At 41.7% G+C, this 15,970-nt stretch overlaps 4 protein-coding genes across 8 annotated transcripts; 2 read left to right on the plus strand and 2 right to left on the minus strand.

The window, feature by feature from the left end:
* Window positions 1-1,419: 1,419 nt before the first annotated feature.
* On the minus strand, window positions 1,420-7,370 carry LOC108109618 (transcription elongation regulator 1). Of its 4 annotated transcripts, XM_017218183.2 has the most exons (8): window positions 7,071-7,368; window positions 5,507-7,005; window positions 4,996-5,329; window positions 4,684-4,834; window positions 2,541-2,942; window positions 2,115-2,479; window positions 1,729-2,058; window positions 1,420-1,666 (listed from the first exon to the last, which is right to left on the minus strand). In XM_017218183.2, exons 1-8 carry the CDS (start codon window positions 7,262-7,264, stop codon window positions 1,540-1,542), a joined length of 3,402 nt encoding a protein of 1,133 aa, XP_017073672.1. In that variant the 5' UTR covers window positions 7,265-7,368; the 3' UTR covers window positions 1,420-1,539. The 4 variants fall into 4 exon arrangements, with proteins under 4 accessions (XP_017073672.1, XP_017073675.1, XP_017073674.1 ...); XM_017218186.2 differs by lacking the exons at window positions 1,420-1,666; window positions 1,729-2,058; window positions 2,115-2,479; window positions 2,541-2,942 and adding exons at window positions 3,987-4,122; window positions 4,240-4,409 and having other exon boundaries at window positions 7,071-7,370; XM_017218185.2 differs by lacking the exons at window positions 1,420-1,666; window positions 1,729-2,058; window positions 2,115-2,479; window positions 2,541-2,942 and adding exons at window positions 3,987-4,182; window positions 4,240-4,409 and having other exon boundaries at window positions 7,071-7,370.
* Window positions 7,371-7,823: 453 nt separating this feature from the next.
* LOC108109622 lies at window positions 7,824-9,836 on the plus strand. The gene has a single exon (XM_017218199.2). The coding sequence runs from the start codon at window positions 7,877-7,879 to the stop codon at window positions 9,755-9,757; it is 1,881 nt and encodes a 626-aa protein (XP_017073688.2). The 5' UTR covers window positions 7,824-7,876; the 3' UTR covers window positions 9,758-9,836.
* A 213-nt stretch (window positions 9,837-10,049) lies between these two features.
* LOC108109621 (carnitine O-acetyltransferase) lies at window positions 10,050-12,705 on the minus strand. Of its 2 annotated transcripts, none has more exons than XM_017218197.2 (5): window positions 12,644-12,705; window positions 12,142-12,220; window positions 11,019-12,085; window positions 10,717-10,965; window positions 10,050-10,656 (listed from the first exon to the last, which is right to left on the minus strand). In XM_017218197.2, exons 2-5 carry the CDS (start codon window positions 12,178-12,180, stop codon window positions 10,095-10,097), a joined length of 1,917 nt encoding a protein of 638 aa, XP_017073686.1. In that variant the 5' UTR covers window positions 12,181-12,220; window positions 12,644-12,705; the 3' UTR covers window positions 10,050-10,094. The 2 variants fall into 2 exon arrangements, with proteins under 2 accessions (XP_017073686.1, XP_017073687.1); XM_017218198.2 differs by lacking the exon at window positions 12,644-12,705 and adding an exon at window positions 12,299-12,463.
* Window positions 12,706-13,333: 628 nt separating this feature from the next.
* Window positions 13,334-15,931, plus strand: LOC108109615. The gene is made up of 3 exons (XM_017218179.2): window positions 13,334-13,607; window positions 13,983-14,377; window positions 14,908-15,931. The coding sequence occupies exons 1-3, from the start codon at window positions 13,401-13,403 to the stop codon at window positions 15,845-15,847; spliced, it is 1,542 nt and encodes a 513-aa protein (XP_017073668.2). The 5' UTR covers window positions 13,334-13,400; the 3' UTR covers window positions 15,848-15,931.
* The last annotated feature ends 39 nt before the right edge of the window (window positions 15,932-15,970 follow it).

Consider the following 15,970-nt stretch of genomic DNA (forward strand, 5'->3'; position numbering starts at 1 on the left):
TTTAAGGAGAAATTCCTCGCTCTAAACTCTCCACACTCACACACTCTTTACTCTCCATCACAACATCCACCCACCCGTTTCTCGCAGTTTTTTATGTCTGTACTTGTAGATGTATATCAAAAAAAAGAAACATTTAATGTAATAGAATTTACTATTAAGATATAGACACACCACATAGAAGACACAAAGACTCACCTGTATTTTTCGATTTCCAACAATGCAATGTGGCTTGAATGACAAAGAGAACAACAAAACTGTAGCAATAAATTAAATCTTAATTGTAATGAGAGGGAATTATAGGAAACCACACTAAACTGTTCAATAAATTGGTAGTAGCCACTAAATATAACTAGTAAATAAATAATAGAGTGTAAAATTCGATCGTGAACCATGAGAAACGCGAAAGGAAAAGGATAAAATGGAAACCAGTTACTTTGTGCCTAACCGAAACCGAAAAATGAAATCAATAAAAGCAACAACAAGTAAATATTATACTGATAGTAACTAGCAGTTGTAGCGTAACATAGAGAATCGAAATTCTAGAATATTTAGAGCAGTCAACTAAAACACCAGCTAACATAGATAGATGCTTGAGTGGGTGCGTGAATATTGATCGGACAGGTGCTGAAAGGATGGGAGGATCATTAGGATTACTTACCTTATTTTGTTAAAACATTAAGGGGAGTGCTAAATCTGGTGTATTTTTTCTTATTTAGAGTTACTGATCATGCTCAAATCATAATTTCATTTATTTTATGTATATTTTTCATATGATATGATAGACAAATTAAGTTTTAAAACGGGTAAAATCATTTAAAAATCTATCAATCTATCCTTATAGTTAATATATATAATTAAACGTCTAAATTGGGATTTAAATACAATTAAATATTCTTGGTGATCTTAATATTTTTGCTTTGGTCAAAATAAAGATTATTTTGCACAGATGATCTTGCTATATTAACCGATCGAACCCCATATGAAAAGGGTCATTAGATTAGTTGAGCTTGTATTAACATGTTTAAACACCAAAACCAGAAAGAACTTTATATAAACGAGAGGAAAAAGATTTGTTTGCAACACGGAGGACACGTTATTTTCAATATTAGTTCCTAATACACAAATACTTTCCATTTGGATGGAAAGAAGTCTGGCTTCGAAAACGAATAAAATTACGGATCATTGTATTTGTATTTATTTTTAGGATTAGTAAACTCGGCTAAAACGCAGAAAGAATGTGTATTAAACAATAACGGTGGCGATGAAGCGGACCGACGAATGGGTAAATAAGAACATTAAGAATTATATAAAAATTGAAAAACCAAAAAATAAAACCAGATCAATATATAGATGAAAATCACAACTCTACAACATAACGTATAAATGAATAAATATTTATGAATGAAAAATCACGACACGTGTTGTTTCATTGCATTAATTTGTGTATTTTATTCAATTGAATTATTAGAAGTTAAAGAACTCCGGCTTAGTATAATTTAATTTTTATGATTAAATTGAATAGTTGTTCATATATTGCCACTACTTGTTGCGGCGTGTTGACTCAGAAGCTGTGGGTGGTGGCGGCGGGCCGCGTTTGTTTAGCTCCTCCAAGAAGCTATGTACAATTGTGTTCCTCTCTTCCTCCATATGATCCAGCACCAAATAGCTAAAAAAATAAAAAATTATATATCTGACCAAGTAACAAATTTAAAGAGAAAATTTTCCTACCGCTTGTCGTTCTTCAGTATGTCCTGGATCTCCTTGAGATGATTGGGATTTTCCTTTATGAGATCGCTGCTCTTGTGAGTTATGAATTTGCATTCTTGCAAGAGTTCCCGGAGTGAAGTCTTCGCTGTCATAGTTTTGTCCTTGATGTAGTCGCGAAACTCGCGTTCTCCCTTGTCTGAATTGTATTTCAGATATCGGGGATCCTCTTTGATAAGTTTCTTAATCTCTTTCCAAGTGCTGGTTAGCTGTAGAGTGCCAATCTCGTCCAGCATTTCCCGGAATCGCTCTCGCTTTTTCTTCATCAGATTATCAATATGTTCATTGAATTTTCTGCGCAAGTCAAATTATTATTAATTGATTATTTAAATAATTGTATAGATTCTAACCTCTCGCGATCTTCTCGGTCAAGAGTCTCGATCAGTTCCCAGCGATGGTCCTTTCGCAACTGTCGCTTTACCTCCTTCCATGTAAAGTCCGGCGTCCGAACCAGATCTGTCAGTAGAGCTGTGAAGTGGCCGATGCACTCCTCACGCATGTGATGCTCACGTTCCTTGTCCCGATCCCTCAGATGCCCTGCCAGGGTCCGCTGCACCTCCTTTTCTCGCTCCCGAATGCTCTGCTCTGCTCTCAACTTCTTCTCGCGCTCCTTTTGCTTTTGCTCAGCCTCGCTCTCCCGTTGGCGGGCCACCTCGCTGTCCTCGCTGCCTGCCCGCTCTTCCCTTTCGGATTCCTCATTATGCTCGCCTTCCTCCTAAAAGAGGAATTCACTATAAATAAAAAAGTCTAGGAAAGAAAGATAGTAGTAGACTTACAGGAGTATCTTGTTTCTTGATCTTTCCCGACTTGACCTTTTCCTCCTTGTTTTTTTCCTTATCTTTGGAAGATTTTGACTCGCGGTCCTTGTCTTTCGAACGACTGCGACCTCTATCTTTCCGACTCTTATCCTTATCCTTTTCCTTGTCTTTCTCTCTGTCCCTCCTATCCGATTTGCGTTCCCGGTGCCGCTCTCGTTCCCTCTGCTCGCGCATCTCACGCTCCTTTCGCTTTTCCTCCTTCATGATGTGCAGGTAATCCTCGAAGTACTCCTCCCGGTATACGGAGTCCACTATCCGGTAGCGGGAGTCCGACTCAAACTTCTTCTTGATATCGTACCACCTGGTGTGGCGCTCGATGTCGTGTCGTTCTCGCAGCATATCCAAAAAGTCTTTGCGGATCTAGAGTTTGTAAGTGTAGGTGAAAGGAATATTTACATGACAGCCATGCGGAAGAGAAGAGAAATGTGAAAAATAAAATGAATTAGAGATCTAGCATTGATGTGTCCTTCACTTAACATTCTATAGCTTAATGATCTGACTTAATACTTAGGGCTAGTGTTCCTTAAACTATTAAATATAGTTACACGATTTTTGGCCTGTAAAAGAATGGTTTCGATTAGCGGTCAGAGACTTAACTGAAAAAGAACTTTGGATTAGTTCAGATCCTGCTGGCTAAGAGAGAAGTCTTTAGGGACAGACTGAAATCGGACCACGGTTTATACCAAAATAAAAAAAGACTGAATAGTTAGTTGAAGTATAATTCACAGAGCTATAGTGGTCTTACTTCGTTTTTAAATTTAGAAACCAAGCGAATTAAACTGCAATTGCAAATTAAAAAATGCGAACAGTATGCAAGTATGCAGTGCTGCCTAAATTAATAATAATAACTAAATTGTACAACACAATTTTAAATAATAAAAGTGCAGGAAGAAGCAATTGTTGAGAAATACGCATTGTTAATATAAAGTAGCAATCAGACCAACTAACCCTTGTTCTTCTCTCTTGATTAGCAGGACTTAAAGTGGAGACTTCAGCATGGCCGAAGGGTACAATAGTCGATAGATCTAAAGTTAAAGTATGGTACATGGTATGGATATGGGGCAGAAAGCCTTTCAACGACTTGAAGCCGATGCCTGAACCTGCCAGAACAAGGATCTCGACACTCTTTGGTCTATGCAGGTTGAATTGGGCTGAGTTCGGTTCCTTGGGCTTGCCTCTGTCGGGTGACAAACTGCTGAGTGTGTTTATTATTTGTAAGCAAAACGAAAATAGTGGGTTAATTAAATTAAGTATTATTCATACTGTTTGCTTAGCGCCGCAGACACCTGCACACGTATTGATGTCGCTGAGGATCTCTGGAACAATCTCTCCCTGCCTCCTTGGCATCCTGCTCGTCGGCATCCATCCGAGAGTTGGGCTCTCAACTTCAACTTCAATCACCATCACTTATGATCTCCCATTGCCAATCACATCATCGCATCATCCTCTTCGTCACATCGCATAAAACATCCGAGAGGGGCGACGTTGGGCGAAGGGCGGGAATTGGAAATCACACCAACGATTATCAGGTTTGGCAAACCTTTCGATATTATTTGATTTTATTGATTTTAATGATTGTTTTTGTTTTCCAAATTTGTCTCTTATTGCAGAAAAACAAATTTTAATGTTTTTGCTTTGTATTTTTCAAGTAACTCACCACACAGATTGCAAGCATGTGCGTGGTCAAGTAGATCAGTGGACGGCGATGACAGACGGCGGTCGGAATTGGCTGTTGAGATGGTTGTACAGGTGGTTCTTGATGCTGTTGCTGTTGTGTATTTTGGTGTTTTGGGTGGTGCATTTGTGCTGTAACCTGCTAGCTAGTGGCTAAGGTATCGGGTGGCAAACCACCGGGAACCCAACACGTTCAGGGGTAATGCAATCAATCAGGGTTCGGATTCGGTTTCATTTTCAGTTTGGTTTGATTCGGTTTCGATTCACACGTTGTTTATGGTTTAAAAGTTAACAAAAAATCAATCACATTATGTAAATACGTTTGGCATACAGGTAAGTTAAATATATATAAAGATATGCAATTATGTTTAAACATCGAGATACGTAAGGTGATGAGATATGGCGCTCGAGCATACCCTAGGCCTACCTGCTCTTTCTTCTGCATCTTGTCCTCCTTTTCCCGTCGCCGCACCTCCACAATGTACTCGTTAAAAAGACTTTCACGCTCGCGAACCTTCTCGATAGCTCGGTACCTCTCTTCCTTCGCGTTCTTCTGGCTAAACTCCGAGAACGAGGACCTGCAAAATGAATCAGAGTTAGGAAATACACATACAAACTTTTGGAAAGGACGTCTTTCAAGTCTGAAAAAAGGGCATACTATATATACACTCTATGGGGTAAACAAATGAAACGAAACCTAAGCTAACATTTAAACAAATTAAAGATTCGCAGTACTTACTTGCCATGCAGCCTGGCTTCTTCCATTAGGCTGCGGAAGTCGTCCCGCTTCTGGCGCATCTTATTCCGCTTTTCCTTACGCTCCTCCTCGGCCCGATCCTTGACATACTTTTCAAATACCTGTTTGCGTTCCTTCGACGTCAGCAGCAGATATCGCGGATCAAAAACGATCTTGTGAAGCTCCTTCTCCCAGGTGCTGAATGCCGATACGTCCTTCTCCCTGAGCATCTCCTTGAATTGGGTAACTCGCATTTCCAAAGGTACCAGAGCCCTCTCCTTGGCCGCCCGCTGCTCTGCTTCTAGGGCAGCATCTTCAGCACGCTTTGATTTTGAAACTAATTTATTGAAAGGTTAAAAAAAAAATAAAATAAATTGAGTTTTTGTTGTGGGTTGCAAAAATAAATTTTAAAGTAAAGTCTTTTCCGATTTCCAAATGTCGCCATAAATTTCCATGCGATGGCAGTTTATATATGTTATTTTATATCTAACACTTAAATCGACTTTTGACTTACTCATTCGCACTCGTTTGGTGGGCACCTCCTCCACACTAGACTCAGACTCGGTGCGTATCTTAATAACCTCGTCATCGTCATCTTCTGCATCTATGTGTTGCACTTGCTCTAGCTGCTGGGCCTGAACTGGGACTTGAGACTGTTCTTGCACTGCTTCTTCGCTGGATTTCTGCTCCGCTTCTAATGACTTCTCCTGAGGGGTCTTTAGTTGGTCCGGGCGTTCGTTTACCGCTTTGTCAACGTCCTCCCGATTCATTAAATCCTCAGGTCGATCCCAAACTGAAGTTCTCGTCGAAGGATTGTAGAAGAAGACGCGGGCATCTCCTGTCCAAACCACACACCAAGGCGTTCCAGCGATGGGCGTACTTGTTACCGGCCTACTCTTGTCCGTCTGCTTGGCGGTGGCAGCTGCCTTCTTTTGCTCCTCTTCCTTTTTTCGCTTCTCCTCCGCCGCTTTCTTAGCCTCCTTCTCCAGAGCAGCAGCCTGCGCCGCCTTGGTGTTCTCTGAATTCGCTTTCATCGCCGCAGCTGCAGCCGCAAAGGCGGCATGCGGATCAAATCCTGGTGGTGCTGATCCCGGTGGCATATGCATCATAGGATTGGGAAGAAGGTGAGGCGGCAGTCCAGACGGAGCCGTTGCCACAGAGGGCGCCACACCTGAGTGGGCAGCCATTCGCGCAGCTTCCATGTCTCTCAGCGCCTGAGGCTTCTCCCAAACACTCTCTCCTCGAGCGGCATGAAAATAATACGGCCTGCCATCGGGTGCACGATGCTCTGACCACTCTGCTGCCCGTGCAATAACCGCCGGATCAATAACGCCCGGCTTGATAATCAACGACTTGGCTGGCTTGTTATCCTGACCATGCATGTGCTGTTGTTGTTGCCAAGGCGGAATGCCCACACCCCAAGGAGCTCCACCTGGCGGGGCTCCTCCGGGAAATCCGTAAGCCGGTGGGGGCATGCAGAACGGCGGCTGGCCAAACCCGGGAGGTGGCTGCATACCAGGTGGCTGGAACATCGGAGGCGGTTGCTGTCGCACATTGGGAGGTGGCTGGGAAAGCAACGGAGCTGCTGCATTTGGTGGCGGCTGGCTCATTAGATGTGGCGGCGGTTGCGAGGTGAGATGCGACGACACCGGTGGTATCTCGCTGGAAGTCTCGACTGGCTTTGCTTCCGTTTTGGCGGCATGAGCAGGTCGCTTGGCCATCTCCTCCACCTCGGTCTGTGTCATTATCTTGACAGTGGGCCCTTCAGGTCGTGTCCAGGTAGTTTCCCTAGTTACAGCATGGTAATAATAGGAGCGTCCGTCCTCCGCTTTTGTTTCTACCCATATTTCCGGGGGGCCGCTCATCCCATTTGCCGCAGGAGGTGGTTGTTGTTGCTGCGGTTGCTGAGTCTGCTGCTGTTGCGACGGTTGTTGCTGCTGCTGCTGTAAGGCCTGCTGTTGAGCTGTGTGCTCCCCAATGGGACGTCCACTGAATGCGTTAAAAGGTTTGCTCCTGAAATTGGGTCAAGGTAAAAAATGACTTCACTATCAAACACTGATTTTTCCTTGACTACCCACCACTGGGCCTCATTAGGCTTTTCCTTGGCTATAGCAACGCCATTATTTGGAGTCTCCTGACTGCCACTGCCACTACCACTTCCATTTCCATTGAGACCCACTCCAGGCGGTGATTCCCACTCTGTCGCCTCTGGCTTGCTGATCGGTGAACCGACGTGATCACTGTCCATACTCTCCTCTAAACTCGCTTCCATTGCACACAGATCTGATTGCTAGCAACCTCTCACTATGCATTTAAGAATTTTCAGAAAATTTTCTGCACTTTTCTGCCGCTAGAGATGTGAGTCAGAAAAAGTATACAAAATATACCACCTCCCTATGAAAAACATACTTCTTTAATCGTTATCGAAAAGAACGGGTCGGGAGGCAGAATGTGTACAGTGCTGCCAGCCCGTTTTACCGTGTAAGCCCGAACAGTAAACACTGTTAATGAATGTTTTGATTTTCGGATTAAAATTTATAAATTATAAAAACAATTTTCTTTTATAAAAATGGTTCTTTTGTTTTTCTAAATTTGTATACAATTTGATTACAATAAAATTAAATATATAGTTTATATTCAAATTAGAGTGATTGTAAATATGACGGGTGGGATGTAAACGAACCCACACATTTATAAGAGGAAAATTAAAAAATCCGTTAGAAAAACATTTCTTAAAATTTGACAGCATTATGTTAAAAAACTATAATATTTACCATTTTAATCGATAAATAAAAAAAATATAAGAAGCCATCGATAATATCGAATAGCCCGGGCCTTTTGTCCCAGCCCCAAGAGTAAACACGTGCAGTTTTGTTTTGTTGCAATGGGAAAAGTTCGGAAAGTAAAAACAAGGACGCCAACCGGCGTGAACATCTCTGCGGATCTTGAAGACGCTCTGGACGTGGGTGAAGCAGAGGGCGTTGGACCAATCGAGGCGATCTGCATGCACCTCCAGCGACCGGATGTGGAGGACAAGTTGAACGGACTGCACTCCTTTGCCGTGCTGGCGCTGCGAAAGGAGAAGGTGCGAGAGATTTGCAGTAGCGATCTTGCCCGAATCGCATCGCCACTACTGTGTGACAAGGAAAGCGCCATAAGAAATGCGGCGGCGGGAGCCTTCCGGAACCTCTCAGTGTTTGGCACAGAGGTATGCGATTTTCTAGTGGAAAACGATATATTAACCGCTCTGCTGGCTTTAATCCGGGGCTATGATCTAACTAAAAATGGCTTTGAAAACGAACTGCATGCGGACACCTTTCTACAGGCGATACATCTTCTTAGAAATTTGTGCGAGAGTTCACCCACAGCTACAGAAGCCTTCAATCAGGCAAACTTACTCCCCAGCCTGCTGCTTGGCTTCGACTACACAAAATTCGGGCTAGAGGTTGCCATAACAGTGGCCCAAATGGTGCTGGTGGTGTCTGAGAACAACTCCAGCTCATGGAACGTCCTGGCCAGCAGTAATATTCTACCGGAGCTCCTCGGTATTACCACAGAGAGTTACGCGCAGTTGTACCTCAATGCTTTGGCTGCTGGTATCTTGTGCAATGTCCCAGCCTGCTCAGCCGCCCACACCCGGGAGATCCTGAACAGCCTGGACAAACTACTCTCTATAAATCCACAGGAGCAGTTGCTTAGCTGTAAAAACGAAATTCAGAATGCCAAATCGAAGAACGAAGTACCCGTCCTGGAAATCTCTATGGAAACGGAGGAGTTGACGGAATCCCAAAGCACAAATCAGTCGAAACAGAATCAATGCGATGTCGATGTTACACTAAAGAACCTGGAGCACTTGCTAGACGCCCAGCGACTGGTGGCCGAGATTATTACCAACCTGGGTTCGAGCGATGACCAGAGTAACTGGGGTACGGATAGTGAACAGTCGGAGACTGAGAGTGTGGCGGATTACGATATGGAGGACGAGCAAACTGACAGCGAAACAAGTGGACTGCCCGCTAACTTCTTGGAAACCATCAAGCAAAACAAAGTTATTGAAAAACTTTGGCAAAAAGCTCAACCCTTGGAACCTGCTTTGGAGAAGATTGTGGCCCAGCAGGAGACTATCAAGGATAAAGTTAGCAAATTAAGAGTGTCCTATTTGATTTGTCTTCAGAACCTCTGCAACGTGCTTACCGAAGAAGATTTGGGTGGCTACAGTGACATTTATAACATGTGGATGAACTTGGGTCAGCAGGCTCTTAAGGGAACCGAAGATATAACTGTAATGGAAGCCATAACCTCACTGATGCGCTCCTCGCTGAGTTTGCTTAAGTCGCGAAAAGATCTTTTTAGTCAAATGACAGAGAATGACCTGAACTTGATTATCGATGGAGCCAGCAAGTGCACAGATTTAAATATCCGAGTTAACTGGAACCGCATGCTGGGGACCTTAGGATCTCTATTATCAGAATCACTGGTTAAGGTTATCGTTTTATTTTTGTTGAATTCTTGTGCCCAGGAGAACGATCTGTGGGCCCTTTCCGAGGGACTAGATGCCCTAATGGACATTTTCGCTGTGGAAGATTGGCCGCAGATTATCGCCGAGCTTGAGATGTGCGATCGCGTCCAAGCTTTGGAGGAGTTGTTCAAGTCAAAATTGCGCCAACAGCGACGTGATCTGAAGGAGCGCCGGCCTACAATATACACAGTTAAGACGAACTTTGCACGCTTTGTTTTTTATTTGAACAAGAATTGTAAACAATAAAACTATACTGACAACAAGTAAAAGTTATTATGAAGTTAAACTATAAAATCAAAATAACAATTAAAGTTTTTATATCCGAGAAAAAAGCATTCTTTAAAATGGCAGAAATATTAATATTTCTTGAAGTTTGTTACAGTATACGTTTTTGTAATAGGATTTTTTACAAGTTGGAGCAAAGCAAACATTCTGGTTTTCTGATGATATATATAGACACTGCAAAAGGTGCTTACTAAGGCATTAAGCTGATCTAGGACTTTCCATTTACCAAATCTAATGCATTGACACACAACAATTAAGTTATCAATCTCTGAAAAAAATATATTTCTTTGAAATAATTTTACAATTTGGATTTGGGCTCTGGAGGATTCTTTTCTAGAATATTTTTCATTTCGAAAAATGACTGCTCCAGAGTCTTAGCGAACTTCAAGTGGTCTGTTATCGGACAATGGCGCCAAGTAGATATGGCCAAAATAATGTCATTATCACGTGGATTGTAGCAGCAAGCATATCCATCGTCAGTCGCAGGCCCATATCCCATAAAAGCATCATATTTAGTGGCTACCTGTGAGGTGGACATGCGGAAGTGGCTTGACTTCAGAACGCCTGGCGACTTAAAGAACTCTGGAATAGGCTTGCTGTTCTCCAGAGCCATAAGCTTCAGTCCAAGTAGGTGACGATCGACTCCTTTTCCCTGCAGAGCTAGCCTTGCATACGTCTGATGAGACACTACAGCCTCACGTAGCTTATTAGCCCGCTCCTTGTCGGTGGCATTGGAGTCCTGCATAGCGCGAGAAAAGGCCAAGGATTCATTTGAGCAGGACCGAATAGTTTCGGTTCGTCCGCCATCGAATATGCGTAAGTGCGCCGACTCATATTGCGCAGGTGGCTCAGAGTGCATTCTGTTAAGGGAACGTTATTTAGTTACTTTAAACAACTCAAACCTAAGCAAGGATAGTTACTTGAAAAAGGCGAGCTGCAGCGCTATTTGAACAAAACTATCTGGACCCAGTCGCTGTTTCTTGATGAAATCCTTTCCAAAACCGTCAAACTTAAGAACTTTCATTTGAAGCGCTTCGGCAAGCTTATCAACGTTTTCTTGGGCGGCAGTCAATGATTTTTCTAGACTTTTATTACTTAAAGAAAATTGTATTTTCTGAGCTGGAGTAAAGTCCTGTCCGCCGATTTCTCCAAACTTTTGATCTTCTTTCCTGAAATCAAAAGCATAAGGGAGAAGTTCCTCATTATATATTCATTCACATACATCTTTTGCACAACATAGTCCATCATCATTGCGATGGGTTGACCTTCAGCAGGAGAGTGCTCATAGGTGAATCCGACGTTGCCATTTGGGTTCACGACTAACTGGATGGTTTTGTCCATCCAACGGTTGCCGCTGTTGGATTTGCTGCCGCTTCCGTGGATCAGCGAAAGAATCAGTTCATCGACCTCTTCTCCCTTCTTTAAAGTGGTGTTCTCGTCCAGTGACACAGTAAACAGAGCACCCTGAATGGTCTTAAGGGCATCCCTATTGGCTGGCGTTTCAGACAGATACTCATAGGCTTCGGCCCAGTTGTCCCTCGAATCGGTGGTCAGAATTCCGAATGGAACACCCACTTGCGTTTCCTTAGAAAGGATATTTTCTAACTGAGCAGCTAGAATGGGAGCTGCGATAAGCTTTCCCTCCTTGCTGTATATTTTTAGCTGGTAGAAGTGATTCTTGTAGATTACCACTACATAATCAGAGCTTGGATTATAGACGATCTCGTCTGTTCCTCTTCTGGGTATCCGACATGTGCCGAATACCTTGCCAAACTGGCTGTTGTCCAGCTCGTTCTTGCCCATTTTAACAATCTGAATTTTGTTGGCATGGACCATGTCGTTGAATTCGCCTAATCCAAAGATAACTCTGGCTGTATAGTCAACAAAGGCTTGAGAGTCCTTAAAGTTTTGCTGGGGGAAGGTCATGCCAGGACTCACGAAGACGGTGACGGGATCTCGGTATTGCAAGTAGGCTGTCTTTAGCCAGCGATGGGCCAACCAGTTCTTCTCCTTACTGCCGGTTTCTTCCAAAAGCTGCTGCAATTCTCGTCCCTGGTTTTCCGCGAAGTCAGTGGTGATTGCCTTTTGTTGTTCCAGTTCTTGGGCTGTCAGCAAAGGTTCCACAGTGGTCAGAAAGCGGTTTAGTGTTTCTTCCAACGGCAAAACATGGTACTTCAACAGATTTGGCTGTTCCAAGGTCGGATTGCTCTTGGCGGGGCTGTAGCTGCTTGCGGGGAGAGCTCTTTTCGCGATCCCAGTTTGAGATTGCTGCGCAAGCGAACTCTTCGTCTAAAACGAGATTGGGATGTGGATTATATTGGACTCGTTTACGAAAATATTCTTACCAAATTCCATAAAAGCTTTCCATTGCCACGAAACTTCATCTCGGCTTCGGGTTTCTCGAGGATTTGCTCAAACGATGCGCTACAAAACAGAGAAGTTGTATTCAGAGGTCAATGCTTGGACCGCTAGCCCCGGATCATATTATAGCACAAAATTAACCTTTGATATTTGTACATAATCTACAAGTCGCTATAAGAAGCGATAAATAAGTGGCTCACGATTAGCCTTTGAAGGCGAGTGCAGGCCAAACGACAGTTGACAATCAACTGGCAATCAAGAGAGAACCTGGCAATCCACGTAGGCAGAAGGGTAGAGCTCAACTGGAATGCTATCAGCGACCGGTTTACTTTCGCTCTCTCATGCTGCGCTTTTTGATATCTAGTTTTGTTTCATCAAAACATTTATGTATGTATATGTGTAAAATACAAGAACTTCGTTTTATAAATACATTTATTGTCATGCATGTCCTTGCCTTAAAAAATAAATTAGGTAATTAATGCTCACTTTTCTTTTCTTTTCCTTGAGTTTATGATCTTCCACAAAACAAAAGAAAAACAAAACAAAAAACAGCTGTCTTCATATACATACATATGTACATATGTAGCAACAAGTATACTGTGCTCCTAGTGTAAGCGCTTGTTTCCAATAATTGATTTGATTTTCATATCAATTAAAATCTTGTTTTAGTTAGCAAGGGAACTATTTCATTTTAAAAATAAGAAGACACCCTAAAATATTTTAAGTATCGAATGTATCATCTCTAGCGTCTATCGACGCTTTTGAAGTTTTAGAATGGAAAATAATGAATAGCGGGATTCAGTAAGTAGTAAGTAAGTAAGTTTTAGTAAACTCTATACCTACAAAAATTAATAATACTCAATATTTTTCATTTATATTTATAAATATAGAGATAAGTGTTGTGAAATTTAAAAGGTTTCAATATCTCACTAAGAACTCGTATTCGCTCTTGTACACTAAAATAGGCGGAATACTATTAAATATACTGGAACCTTTTTTTATCAACCTGGATTAAGCCAAAGTATTGAGAGCTTTAATAAATTATTTTTGAATTTTCAAAACTTTTCAGACAGTTTTGCTTTGCAGTTTTGAAATATATATTTAATGCTAAATTATTTCTTTGGTGAAATGTTTAATTTTTACAATAAGTTATTAAAATGTATATTATTATGAAGTTTGAAAATTGTGATTTCATGGATTGACGGTCTTTATATATTTGGTGTAAAACAATCGTTAATACACCATGATCTCTGGATGGAAAATGTTGGTGCTTTGCATTCTGCTATTTGCTGTTTTGGCAGCAGCTAAGAAAGGCAAAAAGTCTACAACAAAGGGAGTCCCGAAAAATAAAGAAAACGCAGTAGAAAAGGATTCGGACACAGGTATAGACTACTGTGATTCCTCACTGTGTAATCCCGGACAAAAACATGTGGCTTGCAATGCTACACACGTAAGTTAAAAAATAAATTTAAATACGTGGCATAGAATACAGAATAGAATAGAATAGAATACAGAAGGTACAATTTTAAGTTATATTTTATACATATTTATAAAAATTAGGCACTCCGTCAAATTGGAGTACTTCGCAGTATTATGTTTTCGAAAAAGTGAATGCACTCGATACACCTCCGTGATTATCATGTACGAGTATGGTATTGTATTAAATTTGCAGATGCCAGATATTTCTTCAGGAATGTAATTGTTAATAAACTTCTTAAAATTAACCCAAAATTAAACTGTTTTGTTTTGATCTTATTAGTATTTTGGATTATGATCTTTTAAGCAATATTTAAAATTTTGTTTAATAACGTAATATATTTTTCAGGAACTACATAAAAAGTGTTCTCTTAGCGCTGAGCTAGTGGTCATAAACAATAAGCTTGAAAAATACATTATGAAAGTTATTAACGAATTGCGGGACAAAGTGGCCAAAGGCGGTTTCAACGGATTAAGCCCGGCTGGTCGTATGGGAACCTTGAAATGGGATCTGGAACTGGCCCACCTAGCCGAGTTCAATGTTTTGGATTGTGTCATGAGGACCGACGAGTGCCGGAACACAAAACAATTTAAGAACGTTGGCCAGACTGTTGGCTACCGAGCTGTTAAGGGAAACATCCCAGAGCTTGAGGACATTCTCAAGGATATTTTAGGCGTGTGGATGCGAGAGAACGCAGGAGCTTCGATGTTGGACGTTATGAAATATAAAAAACGAGAAAAAGGGTAAGAATTACTTGTATAATTATATTGCCATAAGTTAGTAATGGTGTTTTTACAATTATAGTTTAGACAGTTTTCAAAAACTAAATCAAAAATGAAGTATTGTTTTTAGGAATTAAAACTTTTCTTTTTCTGGAATGCAGTTTTTCTTTTGTTCGATCAGAGTTCAGCCGATTGATTCTCGATCTCCACCGCTCTCCTTCCCTGATAAATGATCGCTCTTTTCACTGTCGATTAATGGGAAGAACATTTTCTTCCAATCAAACAAATATAAAGCAATATACATATTTATCTCAGAGTTATTATCTTTTAGGATTCCAAACGACCCCGGACAGTTATATCTATTTACTCGTTATGACGAATCCCCTCTACGATCAGCACATGTGGTCCATTTAAGGACCTATACCGTAATATCTTAATAAGTTATTTTATATTTTAAAATTTACCTTTGTTAAATGCTTAGAATAATATTTTTTATGCTTTATCTTTAAATCATCTTAATGGATATAATACATTTTCTTATCCTTCTTCAGGCTGCCTAAGTACAACTTTTTACAGATCGTCACAGAGGACACTGAATATGTGGGATGTGCTATTCTTCAGCAGTCCCGAAACCACTGGTTCCAAACGTTCTTCACGTGCAACTTTGCTAACGCTCCAAGAGTGGGACGACAAGTCTACGAGACCGGCCAAGATGCGGCAAAGGCTTGCAAGTCCGGATTCAATCCAAGATTCGAAAATCTCTGCTCCGAGGTGGAGACCTATGAGACGACTGGATCAAATTCGACTGGTGAAAATAAAGACAACACCGCAAAAAAAGAAGACTTTGTGGACGATGCCGCTCCGCCTAGAATAAAAGCTAGAGATGGATCACCTGCAGGCGAAGGAGCACCAGCTCCACCAGCCGAAGGGGTACCAGACGATTTACCACCGCCAGCAGATGGAACAACCGCGGCACCAGAAGGAGGCGCAGCAGCTTCAACAGTCACTCAAGCACCAGAAGAAGCATCTCCTGCGGCCGAAGGTGCGACACCAGCAGCAAATTCCGGTTCTCCAGGAGCGTCCGCCTCGGCCAAGGATGATAGTGAAGTTGAGGATATTTTGGAACATAATACAGCCTTCGACAAGGAGGTGGTGCAGAAAAACTTCGTCCGCTTCTTGATGCTAATGAAGCGGGCTGAGATGAGCCAGGGTCGACGCAAGATCGTGATCACAACCAGCAACCATGACGTGGAAGATGAACGTACGAAGAAAGAAAATGTGGAAGATCATTTAAGTCTTAGAACATTTGAGAAAGCTGCCTACAAAAGGATGAACAATCGTCGCGCACGCATGCGACGCAGTGGAATTGTGGGAAGATCGATGCATCGCCGGGGGAGAGCAAAGCGAGAGAAGTGGCGGGAATCGCAAGCGTCAAATCAGCCCCAATTGGCCCCCAAAATGGATTCACATATAATAAAACTTCCGATCTAAATGTCTTAATTTTTAAAAACAACTTAAGCAAAAAGGATTGTAAAATTCGAATATAAAAATAAAGTTAACATAGTATCAATGCAATCTATACATTCAATTCTAATTCTGTAGCTCCAATAATTT

Source organism: Drosophila eugracilis, unplaced genomic scaffold (genome assembly GCF_018153835.1).
Source record: "Drosophila eugracilis isolate 14026-0451.02 unplaced genomic scaffold, ASM1815383v1 contig_1897, whole genome shotgun sequence".
Taxonomy (NCBI): Eukaryota; Metazoa; Arthropoda; class Insecta; order Diptera; family Drosophilidae; genus Drosophila; species Drosophila eugracilis.